The 21,374-nt window shown below is 43.7% G+C and overlaps 1 protein-coding gene and 1 long non-coding RNA gene across 22 annotated transcripts in view; one reads left to right on the forward strand and one right to left on the reverse strand.

The window, feature by feature from the left end:
- The window catches only part of KCTD20 (potassium channel tetramerization domain containing 20), a 43,777-nt gene extending 26,713 nt beyond the window's left edge, over positions 1–17,064 (forward strand). For 11 of the 20 annotated variants that reach the window (XM_045014939.1, XM_045014936.1, XM_045014944.1 and 8 more), the window contains 7 exons: positions 5,883–6,085; positions 7,566–7,842; positions 8,634–8,736; positions 9,174–9,294; positions 11,630–11,827; positions 13,681–13,791; positions 14,118–17,064. In XM_045014939.1, the coding sequence (XP_044870874.1) occupies positions 5,929–6,085; positions 7,566–7,842; positions 8,634–8,736; positions 9,174–9,294; positions 11,630–11,827; positions 13,681–13,791; positions 14,118–14,410 (1,260 nt within the window). In that variant the 5' untranslated portion in view covers positions 5,883–5,928 and the 3' untranslated portion in view covers positions 14,411–17,064. The remainder of the gene's footprint in view (positions 1–5,882; positions 6,086–7,565; positions 7,843–8,633; positions 8,737–9,173; positions 9,295–11,629; positions 11,828–13,680; positions 13,792–14,117) is intronic. The other 9 variants (XM_045014948.1, XM_045014949.1, XM_045014950.1 and 6 more) reach the window with 1 other exon arrangement.
- Positions 14,574–20,933, reverse strand: LOC123369393. 2 transcript variants are annotated; one of them, XR_006579023.1, is made up of 4 exons: positions 20,764–20,933; positions 19,746–19,812; positions 18,904–19,050; positions 14,574–14,710 (listed from the first exon to the last, which is right to left on the reverse strand). It is a non-coding gene; the product is annotated as an uncharacterized LOC123369393 (long non-coding RNA). The 2 variants fall into 2 exon arrangements; XR_006579022.1 differs by lacking the exon at positions 19,746–19,812.
- Between the last annotated feature and the right edge of the window lie 441 nt (positions 20,934–21,374).

Below are 21,374 nucleotides of genomic sequence, written 5' to 3' on the forward strand. Positions count from 1 at the left end.
ACACCCATTTTGTTAATCCACCAAAACTGGGGTTCAGTCACGTCTATAAGGCACAGACTCTTGTTGGGGGAGGAGCAGAGCCATGCTGCCGCAGTGGAAACACAACTGGCATTATTCACATTTTGCCAGATTTTCAGAAGGGCCAAGTACTCACAATTTCAGTTGAAATCAATGGGGAACACCAACCACGTTGCGCCTAAGAACTCGCGGGATTGATAGTGGTGTGCACCCGCTGCTACATCTTGAGGGCCGTTGGTCTGGTACCTTTCACCAGGACTAAATTCACTTACTTGTGTGGGAGGAAGAGGAGGAGAAATAAGGTGTCTGAAAGCCAACTTCTTATAAAAAGCACATTCGTCAGGATAACTAGAAAGTAAAAAAGCTATCAGAGTCATATTAAATTTATTGCAACTTATAGGTGTCGGGTACATCTAGCTTTCCATAACACTGGTTTATAAGAAATTATGAGAAAGGATTGGGTCATTTCAGTGCAGGCTCCTACAGAGTGATGGAGATCATGGAATCTCTGACGTATACGTGTATTTAATCTGGAGCAAAACTGACGGCAAGATTTGTTGGTTGACTGATGACAAAAATTCAGTTGAGATTTGATCACAGCAGCTATTTGATAGTTAAATAATTATGATCAATAAGTACCAGTATTTCCTTGTCACCTATCATTGCTTAAATGTAGCGTATTTGGAAGGCTTGATGTAGATTTATAGAGTGTGAGGTCTTGTCTACACTAGAAATGTTTTGCTGTGGTATAGCTATACCGGCAAACCCTCCTAGTGTAAACACATCTTATATCAGCAAAAAAGTGGTTCTGCTGTCACAGCTCACACCGATTCCCCAAGAGACGTACGCTATGCTGGCAAAGTCATTTTTATGCCAGTCTGTGTGTGTCTACAGTCGGGCTTATACTGCCATAGGTATGTTGGTGTAAATAAACAAACAAACTGCACTCCTAACCAGCTGCTATGCCAGTATAGGTTTTACATGTGGAACAGGCCTAAAAAATATCTGATAAAGCTTTGTAATCTTCATTGATTTATTTTTAAACATATGCTATAGATTTGTATCAAAACGAGTTACAAGAATTGCTGTGAATTTTTATGTAGATTGAAATTAAATGAAAGTCAGTTTTGCAATGGCGTTGGCAGGTTTATAGTGTGCTTTGCTGCACTTTGTGGAGGTACATATTCCGTCTTATTCCAGGCAGTAAGTTGCTAGAAACAGAGTTGTGTTCATTTAAATGTGTTCATTACTTGGAGATTAATTTTGTCGTGCAGCAGTATGAGTCTAGACAAATTCTAGTCATTGGTGATAGGAGTTCTGTATTGTGATCTGTTAAATTTCCTCAAACTAAAATGTCCTTGTGATGGGTTGGATCACAGAAACCGCTCTGGGAGCTGCCAACTGATGTGCCAAGACTACCTCTGCTCCTGTTTTCCCTGCCAGCTCAGGACTCCAGCACCCTGTCTTGCTGAGCCAGACGCTCCCGTCTGCTCCAACAAAGACCCAGGGTCTGAATTACTTGCCCCAAAGCTGCAGGTTTACCTGAAAACAGCTCACAGAAGTATGCTTGTCTTTAGCATTCAGATGCCCAACTCCCAATGGGGTCTAAACCCAAACAAATCCGTTTTACCCTGTATAAAGCTTATGCAGGGTAAACTCATAAATTGTTCGCCCTCTATAACACTGATAGAGAGAGATGCACAGTTCTTTGCTCCCCCAGGTATTAATACATACTCTGGGTTAATTAATAAGTAAAAAGTGATTTTATTAAATACAGAAAGTAGGGTATAAGTGGTTCCAAGTAGTAACAGACAGAACAAAGTAAGTCACCAAGCAAAATAAAATAAAATAAAATGCGCAAATCTATGTCTAATCAAACTTAATGCAGATAAGATCCTCACCAGTTCCAGAATGCTCCCTTTTACAGACTAATCTCCTTTTAGCCTGGGTCCAGCAAATCACTCACACCCCTTTGTTTCAGTTTCTTCCAAGTATCCTGGGGGGGTGGAAGCTGAAGACCACATGGAGGGGTCTTCCAAGGGTTTAAATAGACTTTCTCTTCTGCCTAGACACCCTTCCCTCCCCCTGTGTAGAATCCAGTCACAAAATGGAGATTCGGAATCACATGGGCAAGTCACATGCCCATGCATGACTCAGGACTTGCAGCTAGCAGCCATTACCCACATGCTACCTTGAACATCCTCAGGTAGACTTCTTATGTGGATTGGAGTTTTATAAGCTCTTTTGTCTGTAAGTGCTTCCTGACTGAGCACTTAACTTGCACATTCCTTTCCCAAGAAGTGACCAAATGTTCTAACTAAGGCTACTTAGGGTATGGCTACACTTACAAATCTGCAGCGCTGGTAGTTGCAGCGCTGGTCGTCCAGCTGTGCAGGGCCAGCGCTGGTGTGTGGCCACACTCACAGCTACCAGCGCTGGTGTGTGGCCACATTTGCAGCATTTGCAGCGCTGTTGGGAGTGATGCATTATGGGCTGCTATCCCAGCATTCAAGTGGCAGCAACGGTGCTTTTCAAAAGAGGGGGGTGGGGTGGGGCGTAGTGTGACAGGGAGCGGGGGGAGAGAGAGAAAGTGGATTTTTGGAGCCAACACTGTGTGTTAGCTTCCTGACTTGAAAAATCAGAACATGTTCCCGATCCCTTACCCTTAACTCTTAACTGCAAACAGCCTGCAGCCAACACGACTCCCTTTCTCCCCTCTGCCCCCGCTGTTTCTGTCAAGCAAACACTCACTCCCTGCCTGCCTCATTATCTCATTTGATTGTTCACAGATTGATCACAGCAAACAGGAGCTGTGTTTGGAGATAAACAGCTCCGGGATCAACGGAGCTACTACGGAGCTCGGAGTTCACAACAAAACAAAGAGAGGCTGCATAACAAAACAAAGAGAGTAATTTATAAAAGCATTCTGGGATACATCCTTATACCCTGGAGGCCAATCACAGCGCTGGTGTGTGGCCACACTTGATGACCAGCGCTGCAGCACCAGCGCTGGAATCCTTATTCCCCATGCTGAGTGAGGTGTACGGCCAGCGCTGCAGCCAGGGAGTTGCAGCGTTGGAAGTGCCCTGCAGGTGTGGCCACTTACTAATTGATGCGCTGGTGGAGGCTTTCCAGCGCTGCAACTCGCCAGTGTAGCCATACCCTTAGAAATCAAGCAAGTATACAGCCAATGTTCATAACAGTCATAACTTTGAATACAAAAATGATACATGCATACAAATAGGATTAATACATTCAGTAAATCATAACCTTTACGGAGATATGTTACATGGCATATGTAGCATAAAACACATTCTAAGCTTATTTCCATAAAACACATTCTAAGCATATTTCCATAAAGCCTTATGGGAGGTACCGTCACAGTCCTTACTGGGTCTCTCACGTTGCTGTGTATCCATTGGAGCCAGTCGTACCTATCTAAAATAGAATTGCTATTCAGAAGAAGGTGCTGTGGTTGCCAAAGAGCTATTTTTTCTCATGAATACTACATGAAGCACAAGCAGCGTCTTTTCTAAAAATATGCAGAAATAAATATGTTGCTAAATTAGTGTTTACATTTAGAAAAAATAATTAGTTCCTGCTTTTGTTAATTTCTAATTAGGAATGAAACACTTCCATTGAGCTGCGCTAATGACAGCCCTGAAACCCTTATTTCAGTTCCGCTGTACTGCTCATTAAGACCATCCCTCTTGGTGCATTATGACTGAAAAGCTCCCTTGCTGTTATTTATTAGTAGCTCGTTGTTTCATTATCTAATATATTTTATTCACTAATTCTGTAGCTTGGTACATGTTATATCCTGTTTTACAGAACACTCTTGAAAATATTAGATTCTGAGACAAAAGCAATACAACTAAATCATGGTTGAAGCTCAGGAAGTGGTAGACACCTCATTAGTGAAATCAGTGTAGGAAAGTTTTTGAAAAAATAAGAGGGATTTGAAGGATCAAAGGGAGGGGAAAGTTGTCTTGTATCAGGCATAGCATGAAAGAAAGTGTCAAATTGAGAGTGAGAGAAAGAGGCAAAGGGGAGCAGCTGGGAGAGAGAATACAGTGGGATTGGGTGAAATGCTCACAGATATATGGGTAGAGCTTTAAAGATCATGACAAACAAAGTGAACCTAATATGGAATGAGAAGAAACCAATGACTAGATACAAGGAGTAGGGGTGATGGGCTCAGAATGGTAAAAGTGGAAGAGGGTGGTTTTGCGTGTACACGGGAGGGGGGTTGCATTAGTTAAAGCAGGGGCTGATGAAGGCCCAGATGAGGGTTTGGCAAATGTGGGACCGCTCGGTAATAATGCAGGAACACTGTATGCGATACGATTATTGGGATAGTTACTGTCTGATTGTATTGGGTTAAATATTGGGAGGTTTAATATGCAGCAGCACTGGGTTAAATGAACAGGGTTGGGAAACCAATAGGAAGGCAACACAGTGGCTTGAGATAAGACCTCTCCTGGCAAACATTTCCGAGGGGTTAGGGGACAATGCCTAAGCTATTAACTGTGAAGATCGTACCTTCTGGGCTCCAGCCTTACAAAGCTTGTTTTGCCATTGCTGGGAACCAACAGATGAAAAAGACTATAAACAGTTAAAAGGACTCTGTCCAGCAGTCAGTCAGTTGTTTGAGGGCTCTTTGGGGGACAGACTGATACACTAGGGGGGCTGTCTGAGGAAGTTAGGCCTTTTAGGTTCCCTTCGGGGGGGTGGTAACCCTATAGATAAGATAGATATGTAGCGACCATTTGTTTTAAAAACCTATTTTTCTCTTGTTTTATGCTTTGTTTGTATAATTAAGATTAAACAATACGTTGGTTTAAGAAGACACTCTGATTACTATTTATCACTGGTCATAGACTCCCAAAGGGAAGAACTGCAGGTGTCAAACCCAGTTGGACCTGCTGGCTTAGCATGGTTGATAGCCTGGGCCACAGTACCCCGTGTAAAAGTGAGAATTGCATGACTCCACCCCAGGAGAAGAATGGCATGAGGCTGGTACCCGACGGGTGCACTCAGACCAGAGAGAGCACCAAAACACACTTAGCCCTGTGACTATGAGACGGGACTTTAGTAGGAAGGATGGAGAGGAAAGGCTGGATTACTAAGATGTTTTAGATGAAGAAGCGACAGGTTTAGGTATTGCGTCTGAGGGTTGGAAGACCTCATGTGCAAGAAGGTTCAAGGGGAAAGCAGGGATAAGATGGCGCTGCACAAATATTGAGAGGAAATTGTGTGACAGGGGGCGGGGAGAACCTATTCAACACTGAACAAAAATGTAATGGCACTAACTCTTTAGAGAGTCAAGCTACTGAAGGAACCTCTAGGGGATACTGTGCTCAGAGGAGGGAGGGTTTGTTTGAGACTTGCCATTAGTGAATCCCCAATGGTCCTCCCTTTTCTCTCCTTGGAACCCCATTGTTGTACCCGGTGGCTGCGGTCAGGTGCGCAGAAAGCTCTCTACCTTCTGGTGCTTGGCATGGATGGGATATGAAAAGACTGCGGAGGAGAGAGGGAGCAGGCGTGAGGTGGAAGTTGGAACCCTTGTTGAGGGTAAAAAAGGTTAATCTAAAAATGGCAAGTTTAGTTTAAATGTAGGACAAGCTTCCTGATAAGTGTAGTTCTACAACAGAACATCTGCTAGGGAAAGTCACTGAGACGTCGGTGAGACGTTCAAAATGAGATTAGATAAAACTCTCCACGGACTTGAGTAGGTCTGAAGTCAGTGGAAAGACACCCATTGACTTGAATGGGCTATGGATCCAGCCCTAGGTAGAGGGAGTTGAACTCGATGACCTGTGAGGTCTCTTCCAACCCTACTAGCCTGTGATCCTCTCTTATAGGACCTCTCTAAGGACCGGCAGTCAGTTTGCATTACAGAGGCCCAGCATGAATATTAACTGTGCCAGTGGGACTGACCAGTCAAGAAATCAAGAGTCCAATCACCCTGCAGAAAATATAACTCCTCCAATCCATGATCCAGAAGAAGATAGCCTGGCCCTAGACAGCCAAACCCCTAGCATTTCTGCAGTGCCCAGGAATGATGGTAAGGATGATGGACACATTTATTTTGTAAGAACATGTAACTAAGGGAGACATGGTTTCAAAGGTTCTTTGATTCCTGGGGAAGTGTTTCCCAGGATCCAGAAGGCAATTCAGGATACTGAAGGACACATTTTCAGCTGGGCCTTGAAATGGCCTGCACTTGTGAGTGTACAGAATTGAACGTGCACATACATGTGCCCTTACTTAGTTATTTGCACTTGCAAAATCTGTGTTAATCATGTCAGTATGAAGGTTCACAATGGGATCTGGGATAGTGTTTTCTTGGAAAGATGATCATGTCTCTTTCCCAAGCAGCTGGGAGGGAATCCACTGGACTCCACTGAAGCAGGCCCCAGTCTTTATCAGCCTATTCCTGGTCATATGTACTTGCCCACTACCTATATAATTCATATTAAAAGCTGTTTCTCAGTTAATATTTATCAAGTAATGGACATGATCCAGTGAGATGTTGTGTCCTCATCACCAAACTTGACTTCAGTGGGAAAGGAGGGCACTCAGCATCTCACAAAATCAGGCCCATTCTTTACGTTTGTACCCCAATTATTTGTTACTAATGGTACATGACAGTTAGGCCCTATATATTTATACCCAAATGTCTGAGCTCTAATGATTTATTGCTTCAGTAAAACCCTTATTAAATGACGGGTGTGTCTCAGAAAGGAAACAACATATGTGTATTTAATATCTCAGCTTAGAAGCAGCTCTCAGTTAAAACCAGATCTTTTCTATACCGTTCTTAAAGAAGCCACCCTCGTTTCAAACCTGCCCTTGCAGGACTGGGCCAGGGTCATGGAGGATTACTTGGAAGCAACAGTACGACGGCCCTTTTACATGCCACAAAATTATAACATTTATATCCAGTTTAAACCCCACATCCATTGAGAGGGCCCCTGGAATTGCAGAGTGGCAATTGTTTAGTTCACTGGACCTTTACCACACATACCACAGGGGAAGGTAATTAAATGAAACCAGCACAAGAGGCTGCCTTTATTATTGTGCATCCTATCTCAAGTGACATCTCCAAAGTATCCTCAAACATCCAGAAATAAGAGTGTGATTCTGCTCCATCTTCAGTCCTTTGAGCGGTTGCTTAAGACAGGTATCAGTGTATTTTCTCTCAGCCTCATTTTAATCTTCATGCTCCCATTTTATCCACTTAAACATCCACGTTAAGTGGAGTTCCCTAGAACTGTAGGGAAGTTTGCATCTGAATCTAGATCAGATGTCAGGCCCATGTGTAGCATGAAGATGTAGTATGGTGTTACATAATATAATGTCCTGTAAAATGCTATTCCATATATTGACAGCCCTTTTCAACTCCGAGTGTTGATGTCGGTCAGCAGCTCTTCCTTCTTGCATAACCCAAAGCTTTTCTATTTAATTGTTGGGTTTTAATATTAACTGTGCTTATCCAGCAAATAGTGTTTCATTCTCACACTATTTGTTTGTGTTGTGTTTAGATACCGAATTCAGATACGCTTCTCGGCCAGCAACTCCCCAATTCAGTAACATGCCACCCACCCCTGAAGATACAACTGGCACTAATCACAAAGCTGGGAGTAAAAGACATCTAGACCATTTTACTGCTCAAGAACGAAATGGAAGCAGCGCCATGGGCTCTACCAGTAGTTCACAATCCTCCCAGGCCCCAGAGAAAGTGACTCTTGTTGTAGATGGCACTCGATTTGTGGTAAATCCGCAGATTTTCACTGCTCATCCTGACACCATGCTGGGAAGGTAGGTGATTTCAATAACTTTAAAGATGTTTAAAATGGGACAAACGCTTTCCAAAAGCGACTAGAACGTGAGATCTCAGCTCTCATAAGCTAAGTGGGATCAGACTGGTTCAGCACTTGGCTGGGAGACCTTGTAGATTTGAGTCAGCAAGAGGGAAATTGATGATTCGGTAGGTAGTGCTCCCCCCTCTGAGTCAGTACTGAATCAGCAGTGAGTATGGCATTAGGAGACACTCCAGTGGCTCACTGCAACCCCTACCTTTCTGCTATTTGTCATGTCTTTCACTTCTCCCCAGTCCTGCTGTGAGTAATTCAGAGGCTTAGTCCCCCAACTGTCCCAGGAGCCTCCTGGAGATCCTTTCCAAACCCGTATAACATATTTTATTATGCAGATAAGTGACCTGATCGTAAACTCACTAGCTTGATTACTACTAGCCAAAGTATATATACTCATTGCCACTTCACCATCCTTTTTCCCCCCTCAAGCTGGACCTCAGTGGAAGGGCCTTGGTAGCCAAGAAGCATTTATCTGACCCAAGGTTGAATGCCAGCCTTCACAGAACCGTGACTGCTACTTCTTCCATACAGTGGAATGGTTCAGTTATGGACACAACTCTGCTACAGCAGGGCCTGTTTGAGATCAAATCTCTTAAAGTCACACTAAAATAAAGCATTGAATTTGGGCCTCCAACTGTAATAGAACTGTTTTGGATTGTTTTTGATGTCGGTGCACCATCTGGTCCACATTATGAATGTATTAAATATATTTGTATATGTGTTTTTATCTTTCAGAATGTTTGGAGCAGGTAGAGAATATAATTTCACTCGGCCAAATGAAAAGGGAGAATATGAAATTGCAGAAGGAATTAGCTCCACTGTATTTCACACAGTGCTGGTGAGGGCACATTTTTAGCTATGAAAACCGTTGTTCATCATGTCTGCAAAGCTGTGCTCCCTTCAAAGCAGCTGCATGCTCTTTCGAATTTATGTTCCAGAACTATTTTACGTTCGGATTATAAATCTTAATCTCTTCTTTCTTACGTGGCTCAATCTGCCATTGCGGAACTTGTGTTGCCACTTCTTTTCCCTCCCTTTGTACCATTTCAATTTCTGAGCTGTGCGCTCAGTCACCCCATTTCTGCATACATTAATTGCATGAATAATTCCTCTGTTGCACGGCAAAGCTGCTTTGTCTCTTTTTTTTGCTAGCTAACAAAGTTGTTCATGACTGTCTGCCAGCAGAACAATAAACTAATTAACAACAATATTTCCAGGTTAGCCTGAGATTTTTAAAAAAAAAAAACATCATTTTCCTCCTTAATTTATTTACAGGATTATTACAAAACTGGAATCATTAACTGCCCCGATGGAATTTCTATCCCTGATCTCAGAGATACGTGCGATTACCTCTGTATCAACTTTGATTTCAACACAATCAAATGTCAAGACCTAAGTAAGTACGGGGAGAAGAAATTAGCTAGAAGTTAGGGCTTGATCCTACAAGGTGCTGAGCACTTTGGCCCCAGTCCAGCAAAGCATTTAATCGTGTGATTTACTTCAAGCAGTTTTGTTCCATTGACTCCAGTGGCACTACTCATGTGCTTAAAACTAAGCATGTGCTTAAGTGCTTTGCTGGACCAGAGCCAGAGTGCTCCACATCTTGCAAGATCCAAATTTTTGCTCTTCGCTTTGTGTGTGATTGCAAATAATTGCAAGAATTTAAATACCGGGGGGCTTTGCTGGAAATGATGCTGTGATGAGGTAATATTTTTGTGACCCTGGTGTGGGCCTCAGTTTCCCTTATGTATTGCATCGTTAGTGGGAGGAGGACAGTTTGCTCTCAGAGCAGGCTGAGACATCGATATGAGTGACGCCGAGCTGTCTGACCCTGAATGAGTCATTCAAATGGACTGGCTGATACTGACCCCGTATCTATGGTGAATCTGAGAAGACAATAGCAAATCCAATCACCAGGACATTGACCCCTACGCCACGACTACACAAGCGAATTTACAGTGGCACAGCTGTGCCACTGTAAGGTCGCTCGCGTAGCCGCTTTAAGCCGATAGGAGAGAGCTCTATAAACTTTGAGCAACATAAATTTTGCTGGCATATGTAGCCATGACTCTAGCAACCAAGGGCTCAGGGGCAGATGGATTTCCCTACCTCCCAGCAGGGAAGCTGGGCAAACTTCCTCGGCTTGGGAACAAAGGACTGGGAAGATGGGAGGTGGGGGGTAAGAGTGGGCTGCTGGAAGGAGTCTGGGCTCTTGCCTGAGACATCACAAAGGCGGTCAAACTAAGGGCTTGTCTACAGCAGCGCTTTAGTGTAGACGCTACCTACGCCGAGGGGTGGGGTTTTCTTATGGGCGTTGGTAAGCCACCTTCCCAGGAGGTGGTAGTTAGGTCAATGGAAGAATCCTTGTGTCGACCTAGCATTGTCTACACCGGGCGTTAGATCGGCTTGTGCTGCTTCGGGGGGTGGATTTTTCACACCTCTCACCGATGTAGCTGGGTCAACCTAATGTTTAGTGTATACCAGGCCTCAGAGCTTGAATAATGGGGTTCACTACAGCGTGGCTGAGCTCTGGGCTAACCAGAATGGGCGATGCTTTAACCTTCAGCTCTCTGAGGTAACCTAAAGACTTCCTGTGCTGTGTTCCAATTAACTAACAAAGCCGACTGTTGAGTGTCACTGCAAATGCTTGGTGAGATGCATTAATCCCTGAAGAGAGTACAAGTCTCTGCCAGGCATCTGTCTCTGCTGGGCTTGCTGTGAAACAGGAGTGCTGGTGCCCCAGAGGTTCAGTCTAAGGAGGCAGTTGAGATAGCATGACCTATCCTGTGCAGGAAGAGTGAGACCCCTCGGGGTCTGGCAGGCACACCGAAGGGCTTCCTCCTACAGACGGTTTGAAACCTGGGGTGCCTACCACTGAGCCTGTGGCTCTGCCACAGATGCATACATTTAAATTCATGATAATCTATTATTCATTCTCTATTATGATTTTACTATATTGATTGGGTCTGGGCTCTTTTTTTTTTTTTAAATCATTCCTTGTAATGGCCCTAAAATTTAAATCAACTTTGTATTCTATTTTTGCTGTTGCCAGCATTGTGATCTGGGAAGTGGATTAGAGATACTGTTCGTATGAATGTATGTTTTTAAGGTGGTTGTCAAAGGTGTCCAGGGCCTTGGGATGGGTACTCGTTTATTGTAGATATAACTATCAATAAAGCATAGGGTTGGGATGTATGCTACGTAAAATGGTGAGATGGTGCCAGGGTTAAAGGGATTGAGATTTATGGGCTCTCCCAGTGACTGTGTGTGGACAAGCCATTGAGTCCACGCTTGGGTGCCTAAATCTATCTACAAGTACATAAATACGTGGCCTGAGTGTCAACAACTGCCATTGACGTTAAGAGATCTGTGCATGCTCAGCACCTCTGAAGATCAGGCCACCTTTATTTAGGGGCCTAATTATAAATTTACAGTAGGAGCCTTGTTTTTGAACCATTTGGCCTTGATTTTTTTTTCCTACCCTCCATTTCCCATCTGTAAAATGGGAACACCACTTTCCTTACTTGGAGGTTATGGGGCTTTATTCATTAATGTTTATAAAGTGCTTTGAGATCATCAGATTGAGTGCTACAGAGAGGCAAATGGTGTTGGTTTTAAAACCATCTTACAGAATCATACCCCCAGAAACGTGTGTCCTAGTTCAGTTTGGTATAAAACACAGTGGCAGATCAGTAATGCTTACTTATTTGTACTGGATTTGTCTCCTTTAGGTGCTTTGTTGCACGAACTCTCTAATGATGGAGCTCACAAGCAGTTTGATAACTACCTGGAAGAGCTTATTCTGCCTATAATGGTGGGCAGCGCCAGGAAAGGAGAACGCGAATGCCACATTGTAGTATTAACAGATGAAGACACAGTGGACTGGGACGAAGACCATCCACCTCCAATGGGAGAGGAATACTCACAAAGTAAGAAGTGGGAATTGTTTTTTTTAAAAACCATTTGTTAAATGAGGTGACAGCTTCCAGTGACTGGCTTTCTCAGGAGCTCTATTTGATCCTGGGCAAGGACATTTCCTTCTATTGAAAAGGCGATAATGGCTTGATTTTCAGAGGTCCTGAGCACCTGTATCTCCCACTGGCGTTGTGTGTCTGATCAACACTTGGGAAGATCAGACCCTAGCTGTTTACTTCAGAATGCTTGATTCACATCAACATCAGATTTAACACAATAAAATAACTGTGATTAAATTGTTAAATAACACATCAGATTTAACAAATTATTCTGTTGAGATTTCATTAGTGGGGGAACGGTTTACCATGGAGTGAGAGATTTCATCAAAAACTTGTAAAAATATTTATTTTAAAGCACAATTGTCTCATTAATATTGGCCTAGCTAAGTGTTTAGTGATGAGCCATATGGCAGATCTTGATTCCAACCTTTTGCTGTCAGCGTCTGTAGGAGTTCTGTGAACATATAGAAAGCAGTATACCCCAATGAAGATTGGTTGTTTGGCTCTGCCATTAGATTTCTGGCTTCAAACAGAGACTTTCATATTGGAGCAAACCTTAAATGTTCTCTTTTTTTTTATAGAAAATAGTATATTTCCTCTGCTTTTGTCAGTGGACCCAATCACATATCTCTCCTTCACTTAAGATTCGTATTGATATTAATGAGAGCTTTGACTGCAGGATTGCTCTCAAATATTGGCATGGGAATAAGTGTGTCCTTTCTTACTAGCTTGTCTTCTCCTTGTAGGTGCTAAGGGCCCTCCCACCTCCTAGGATCAGGCCTCTTCTGCTTAATCCCACAGAAAACAACCTTGTTTCTGTGACATTATAGCCTGATAGAAGGGAGCTGGCTGTGTGGTCTCAGCAGATGAGCTGTAATGTAGAAAAGGGAAATAATCTGCTTGATAATAACATTCTAGTCAGCAATACTAAGGAAGGGTAATTATAGGGTAAATGAATCTAAGTTTAAAGGAAGCTATTGTGTATCTGACCATTTTCCCTAGTGTGGGGACAAAATCCCTCTTTAGTAATGGAAGTTGCATCATCCTTGCTTGAGATAACATTTTAATCAAACAAAGGCACAAAACATGCATATTTCCCATTTGCAGTTTCCTGGATAGAGCAGACAGACAAGATTTGTTCTGTTTACCAACATTAAAAACTGGCAAATGATCAGTGATATCCAACACCCTATAGTTACAGAGAGAGAGCAGCCCCCAACCACCCATGTTTGAAGATGTGATGGATGGTTGTTATTGCTTGAGACGCACTGCTGCACCCTGATGCAAGAAGATGCTACTTACATAAAAGTCTTGGGGACAGATTCATTAGAGAAGATGCAATATTCACTGGGTTTGCAAAATGAATGTAACACAATAAGAGGGTAGAACTAGTGAAAAGATAAGAACACAAACCTCACACACATTAACTTGCATCCTTTTCTTAATTTGCATTTCCTGTAAAAACTCCTGTACCTTCCCCCCCAAAGAGTGAGTTGTATTCATTTTACCCAGCCACTGAATGGTAACTTGCACCAATTTACATGAATTTACCACTTAACTGTTTCCAGACCCATTTTTACCCATCTTGTATCACCACCCACGTCACAAAGGAATTTGGACCCTTCTGTTGCCTGATGATAGGTATTTAAAAGTAGTTCTGAAACCCCAAGGCTGACTTTTCCAGCACCCAGACTGTGAAGGGCTGCCCACAGGCATCACAAGATAACTATCCCAGCCCCTACCAATTACGCCAAATGCTAGATGGATGCATGTCTTGTAGTGACTAATGAATCACTTTGTTTCTCAAGTTCTTTACAGTTCCAAGCTGTACAGATTCTTCAAGTACATCGAGAATCGTGATGTTGCAAAAACTGTCTTAAAGGAGCGTGGGCTGAAAAATATTCGAATTGGCATTGAAGGTACATTTTATTTCCTAAACAACAGAAACCTTAAATAAAAAGGGAGAACAATTGGTTTGGACATCAATACCACTACTGCCAGTTTAAATACACCGTCTCTGGGGGAGCTGGCAGAATCTGAAGCTCTGTACTATAGTCCTAGTTCATTTTTACAGGGTCTAAATGTGGAATGAGAGCACTTTTCCACCTAGTGCTTGAGGTGTTGTCCCAGCTCTACCCAGTATTCTTGCTGGGCCATAACTTGTCCTTTAGGGTTCCTTTTGTTTGAGCAGTGCTGTGATGCATGCAAGGGGTGGATTGAGACTGACAGGCTGATTGTGCTTCAGGTTATCCCACATGTAAAGAGAAAGTCAAGAGGAGACCCGGAGGCCGATCAGAAGTTATATACAACTATGTGCAACGGCCGTTCATCCAGATGTCTTGGGAAAAGGAAGAAGGAAAGAGCCGTCACGTCGACTTCCAGTGTGTTAGAAGCAAATCTCTAACAAACCTGGTGGTAGTAGGCGAGGATGTTTCAGAAGACCAGGAACTTCTGATGCATCATCCACCCCAGGTAGATGAACTCGATAGGTTAAATGCACCATTCTCACAAATGGCTCCTAACGATCTGCCGGATTAGTACAGACTAAGGGGTCTGCGGCTTCCCAGTAGCTCTCCTGTGTTGGGAAATTTCTCAGCATCGTTTCATCCCAGGACATGGGACACACTCTCTTGCAAGGTGTGTTATCCTTGTAGTCTCTCTTATTATAGTGGAATATTTCAAGCATGTTAATAATGAGCTCTGGTCCCTACATCTAACGGTGCAATTGCAAGGACAATTGAGAAGGAAGGGATGGAAGCTCTTTGAAGTCAGAGGCTTTGAGATTTCCCCAGGTGCCTGTGCCCACGTGGATTGGTGGTGGTTGAGCTTTACCTAAACCTGTGAAAGAAGAGAAGTGTTTAAAAAAAAAACAAAAACAAAAAAACCTGTTCAGCATGAGAAGGGGAATGCTATGAATATTAGCATCAAAAGAATTCTACTGTAGACGCTTGCCTTTGTTTTAACGATAATCACTCAGTTACAAAGGGACCAACCAGCACTGCAAGACAGATTCCACTTTTCCATCCACGCACAGATGGGACACTGTTGTGTCAGTAAAACGCCAGGGGTGAAGGAATCTGTTTGCACCACCAGTAGGCTTTGCATCCAGCATGTATACTACTGTAGTCTAGAAAGGTGGAGATGCTTTGCCAATGCTCATTTTCAGTTCTGTGCAAGTCAGAATCACCTCTTTTTACTAAGGACACGGTTGTGCTGTTGAGCTTAACCAGAGTAGACGGTGGTGTTGAATGAAAACAAATCTAGATAATATTTTGCCAAATAAAGCAATCTGACTTAGCCTGTGAAATGTGTGAAGCTCCTTTAGTGATGGCTCTGTAGCTGAAGAACCACCATTTCTTGCTGCACATGCATGATAAGCCAGAGTCTCTCAGCACAGCCATGCAAACTGAATTTACCCTGGCAGAACCTGTAGGTAGTTTTGTCTTCCTCTTTTACAATTGCTGCAGCTATTTGTTGAAAATTCCCATTGGCTTCAATGGGGGCACCCCACACACATCCAATTGCAGAATTTGGGCTGCTGTGCAGATTAAGACAAACTCCTTCCTTCCAGTTTGTAACTGATTTGCCTGTTTGACAGAATAGAGTTACCCAAAAGACTGGGTTGGAATTTTAGCAGCATTTTGTATATACACAGTAAGAACAGCTTTGTAAGGAAGTAAATCTACAGCTGAGAAAAAATGTTTCCTGCTTTTCCTGACTTTTGGGAGGTGGCATGTGTGCTAAGGGCCCAGTTCAGACTGGATACAGGAACATACGAGCCATGACCATGTTCAAACATGGTTGCAGCCAGTCCAGTCTGAAGTCCTAATTTTTTTTTAAAGGGGTGCAAATGTTCAGTTCTCCCCCTCCAAATAACTACACCTGCAGTTAATTGTGGTTGAAACTCATACCTCTTACACATCTGCCTGCCTACAAAAACAGAGCCCAGTTTCTTAAAATCAGCCCCTAAAATACTAAACTAAGCAGCCACTTTCAGCATTGCTTCTTTCCTCTTCTCCCCCCACCCCCAAACCACTGTTTGGTGAAAGCATTTTTCCCCTCCGTCTGTTTGCAGATTGTAAACTAGGCTCTCTTGCTGCTAAAGGTACACAGTTGTGTATTTTTTTCCTCGCTATACTTAACTTGATAATATTAAGCACAAATTGTCTTACGCATTTACGAATGCTGCTTTAGTTTAAAAAGAGAAATACTTGCCGATGTGTATCTAGTTCCCATTTGTATCTGTGCTTGCCTATCTCGGAGCCCAGGTTCCCATATTTGCAGTGGCTCTTTCTTGGCCTCGAACAGCAAATAGATTTCCTCTCCTTGCAAGTGCCTAAGAGAAGGAGATTTTCAAAACTGCCTACTGAAAGTCACTAGGCTGTGTGCTCCTAAATCCCTTTAGGTGCTTTTGAAAAGCTCCTCCTAACTCTTTAGGGCAGGACAGAAAAAAAAGTGTCCTTAACCATTTGCTGGCAGGTCAATAGACATTTTATGCAATCGCTTTCTACTGTTAGTTTTAATTTTTTTCTGTTAAATGCTGGAAGACTTACATGGCATGTGAAAAAAATCTGCCTGCTGGAAGGCCCAATTGAGCCCTTTCCTCAGGTTGGAGGGAGGTGCTCACATAAGACGATTTCATTTGGAGTATCACCAGTGAGATTCCAGGGCTTGCAGTTTAGCCTTATGGGTTGTCTACTTCTGCACCACCTTCAGTTTTAAGTAAATTAGATATACGGGATAGTTGGTCTGGAATTTGAGTTCACATTTCTGTACACACACAGTGCCCTCAACTCCCCTTGTCCACATTGAAGTATCAGGGGCTGAGCACTGGGCACCTGAACACCTTTCACGGGGTCAGACCCTTTCAGATTCAGTGGGTGCTGAGGGCACTCAGCACTTCGTGTGTTAGGGGTATGGAATATAGCTAATTAAGAAAGTTTACATAAACTAGTCTGTTCACCCACAATTGTGTCATTTACCAGATCCGGTTTTGGAGCGTTCTAAAGCAAATTCCACTGGAACATAGTTTAAAACTAAGTAAATGGTGACATTGAATGTCATCGAGCATTCAGGTACAAGATCAACTTGTTTCTTATGTTTTATATTTGGTTCAATGTTACTCATGGTGTTTACAGGATCCTGCAGTTGTGAGGTTTCTTTTCTGTAATAAAATAAAGTGTTATAATTTACATGCAGTCTCTGTTTTCTCTAATAAGCAGAAAGGGAATGTTGAATGACCGAGATGGCCATCAAGCCTGCAGCTTTCCCGAGTCCCTGGAGCTGCTTTCTACTGACAGTTCTGTTCCTTTCGCTCCTCAAGATCCCACTCACCCTTTATACAACCCTGAAGAGACCCCTCATTTTCCTCTGCTTTACCCTCAGAGACCACTGTTGTCCTAGCCAAGGAAGATTGAATGCACTTCTGGAGCCTGTCAGTGGAAGGCCTTAGCCCAGGGATAGGCAACCAGTGGCACGTGAGCTGATTTTCAGTGGCACTCACACTTCCTGGGTCCTGGCCACCGGTCCAGGGGGCTCTGCATTTTAATTTAATTTTAAATGAAGCTTCTTTAAATAAGGTTTTTAAAATGTTTCTTTCTATAAGTCTATATTTATAACTATTGTATGTAAAGAGACCTTCAAAAAAATGTTAAAATGTATTACTGGCACATGAAACCTTAAATTAGAGTGAAGACTCGGCACACCACTTCTGAAAGGTTGCCAACCCCTGTCTTAGCCTGTGTGGGTAACAAGAGGGGACCTTCCTTTGCTCCAGGGGCTAAGCTGCCCTTGCACTTCTCAAGAGCTGGGACCCAGGAACTGAACTTTGTCTGCCATGCAGCACTTACCCTTAGCAGCCAACCATTACTGTTAGCTCACATCTGTTTAAAGAGTGTCGCAGAGTTGGAGAGTCTTTTCAAAGAAAGGCCAGGGCTGTCACTGACCAATGATGAAATCTCATCCTTCCCTGGCAGACTGAAGGGCTCGGACTGCTATTGAAATTCAACTTCTGATTTTGGGATTAATGCCGTTGGTTCATCTAGCCCAAACGTTTGTAGGTGTCAGGCCTGTTTAAATCCCTCATGCAATTGTAGGCTCAGTTGGCTATAACAAGTTACACAGTAAGATTCTAACGTGCCAGCTTTAAACATCAGCTCATTTAATGCTGGTATAAGCGATGGCCAAGATTTTCAGACAGGGCTAGTGATATTGGGGCTCTCAGTTCTTGGGGGCCTAACATGACAACTTAAAGGGACCTGATTTTCAGAGTGTAGGTCTTTGGGTGAGAATACCCCGAGTCTTGCCTAAATTTGAATGCCCACTCAAATTGCACAGCAGGCATGCTCGTTCCATAAAGAACTGTACCTAACACCCCACACGCTGCAGCTCAGTTCCCACTGTACATACAACAGGGAGTGAAATAAAGGAATGGCGCTCAGATAGTCTGACCCACTAAAAGAAAAAAACTGAACTCCTGCATGCTCTCTCTCTCCCATTTGAACGCTGTACACCCTTTTTTCTAGCCCTAAGTGCCTTCCTGGGGATGTGGCAAAGTCTAATAAACAAGAGCTGCAGTCCTGATTGCCCTTGACCCTCCAGCTCGGTGGGAATAGAACCGAAGACCCAGCCCTTGCATCCTACAACAGGGGCAGCTCCTTCCCTATGCATACAGCAAGGATTAAGTTCACATGCAAAAGGTCATCTCCACGCACATTTCAGGGGTTACTTAGGAAAGACCCTATAGGCTCCATACTGGGATCAACACCCCATTGTGCTGGACACTGGACACAAAGCGCTTGGAGAGTACGAGAGCAGGGAGTTGTCTAACCACTGTCAAGTGTTTTGTAGGTGTCGTGCCAGCCTGTGGTTACCACTAAAAAGTTTTAAAATACTACTAGATCTAGACAGGTAGCAACACTCGATATGGCTACAGCTGTTCTATTGCTGTAAGTGTAGCCTGGGGGAAAAAATAAGGTTACTGCAGAATCTAGAAAGGGAGTTATTACAATGGATTGACAGAGTTTACTCACCCTTCAGCAGTGTCATTCCTGGTTTTGGTCAGGCTGGTACTCTGGCTGGGTACGGTGGAGGCCAGCCCTAAAGGCTGTTGGCTGCCTGGGGAAGCTTGAACAATGCTTGGAAGGCTCGAGGTTCTTCATCTTCATGAGCAGTAACTTCTGTCAGTGTAAAACAAAAGCCCCATGAGTTTCATAAATACAGCCCGCACGAATCCGATTCATTGAACTTTCTTTTTAATTTGGGATGGGTGGGGGGAGGGAATGTATGTTCATTCATTCCTAAGAGTGCCTTAGAACTTAAGATGAAACCAGGACCACCTTCTGACTCAAACCTTGAGCTACAAATGGCTATCTGAACAGTCCTTGTTTCTATGGTATTTTCTAGCTGAGGATCTCAAAGTACATTGGGTGAGTTCTCAGCCCTGGATAGGGGAAGGTATCAGCCCACTGGAAGAGACACGGGATTGGGAGGCAGATGACTTGAATTCCATCCATGCTCTGATATGGTGGGTGATCTTAGGGAGGCAAAGACAGGCCCATTTATAGGTTCCTAGGCTGAACAACTAGCAACTGCTTATCAAGTTGATGGCAATTATGGAAGCTTCCACAAAGAAGCAAGAGTCACAGCAAGTCTGCCTCAAGGGAACTTTAAAAAAAAAAAAAGGGCTAGAGTTTAATTTTACCACTCGGTAATTTTAGTAAGTGGCAAAGTGGCCTGGGTAAGAGAGACACATTACTGCTACCCCCTGATAAATGCCACCAGATTTCTGGGACTAGGAGTGATTTGTACAATCAAACTGGCAAATGTGGCCCCGAAGTCATCTTTAATTAGATCCAGTAAGAGCAGAGAATACCTGTCATCATTTAGTAACCACTCTGCATCTAAGCTGGCCCTCATGGTCTAAGAAGGTATTTTAAGTCCTAGATCATTTGTAAAAAAAAAAAACAAAAAAAAAAAACGTCAAGCACAATTGTAAGTTAAATCCAGTAACCATTCACCCATCTACTGCATTCTAGCTTATTGCAACTTGAGCTGGGGTTACGGCATTTGTAAACAAACAGCGCTTTAGGAATCCCAAACCCTATTAAGTGGAATTATAGATGTAAGTGATGATCAGATATTGGCCCAGGGCTGTGTGCGCTGGCAAGTCTGAGCCTGTGCTCAAAAGCAGACTGGACAAAAACATTGTGTGTTGGGGTCTGAACTACCAGCTGGCTGTGGCATGCCACAGTGTCATAGGAAATGAGTCTAATCTTCACTCACACCACTAAAGCCTCCATCATGTCATCCCTCACCCCTTGTAAAATAGTAACCCGTTTATTCTCCTATTCTTGTCTCCACACAGCACTCCCGCCTCCCCAAATGTAACCCTCTTTTCACCAAACCACTTCTCTCCTTGAGCCCCAGCCCCACCCTACAGCAGCTATAAACCCTACACTTTCCCCTTATAGAAATAACGGGCCACATCCTCAGCTGGTGTGAACTGATGTAGCTCCATTGACATCAGCAGTAGTATTCTGATTTACCCCAGCTGAAGATCTGGCCCAGAACCTTAACAAATCAAGAACATCACATGTTCCTCACCAAAGCAGCTTGTAACAATTCTCACTCAGGGTCTGGTTGGGGAGCATGGCCTAGTGCTCAAGGCCACAACTCCTGACTGCCAAGGGGGTTGTGGGGAGAGCCCAAGCCTTCCCACTCCACTGGGCTCCGACCCAGGGCCCTTCGGGCTACCAGTGGTCTGGCAACCAAGGCTGCTTAAGGGGGTCCTCCCTGGGCTTCTTACTTTCATTCCCTCCTCACCCCCACATTATCTTAGTCCGAGACTTTCCCCTCAGGGAGAAACCCAAATCACAGTAAGAGGGGGTTACCAATGTCCAAGGTCCACAGGATACTTCCCTCGCTGGTTGTCTCTGGGGTGAGTCCTCTCTTCCCTCAGGGAGGGCCCCTTGGGCAGTTGTGTCAGAGCCTTAGGCTTCCTCTGCTCTGCACTGCTGGAGCTGTGGGCTGCAGCTCTGCTCACCTCCAGCTCTGCCACCAAATGAGCTAATTCCCTGTCTCAATTCCTCCAGCAGATGGAGTATTTGCTGCAGGTGGGGGGCAGGGAGGGAAGGGAGTGGCTAAAACCCAAATAATCCCTTAACCCCGTGTTGCCCAGTGTGGGGTTTGTACACCCCATCATACAGATACATGATCTCATAGTCATGACCTTTGTCTTCCCATCAGCCTAGTACCAGGTTTTATTATAATCTCTTGTGCTGTATGTCTCTTACATATGGCCAGCTGTTGCAAACGGCCAAGATGAAGTTAGTAAACTGAGCTCAGTGATGTATCACACGATTGCAGCCTTTAGCGACAGAGCAGATGCTGCCGTCTGTCTATCCAGGGCAATTCACATTTATGGCACTCTCTAAAGACACAGGGATGTTCTTTTTCAGAACATTTGACTATGAGAAGAGACCATATTTCTTTCACCTGCAAC

Source organism: Mauremys mutica, chromosome 4 (assembly GCF_020497125.1).
Source record: "Mauremys mutica isolate MM-2020 ecotype Southern chromosome 4, ASM2049712v1, whole genome shotgun sequence".
In the NCBI taxonomy this organism is placed as follows: Eukaryota; Metazoa; Chordata; order Testudines; family Geoemydidae; genus Mauremys; species Mauremys mutica.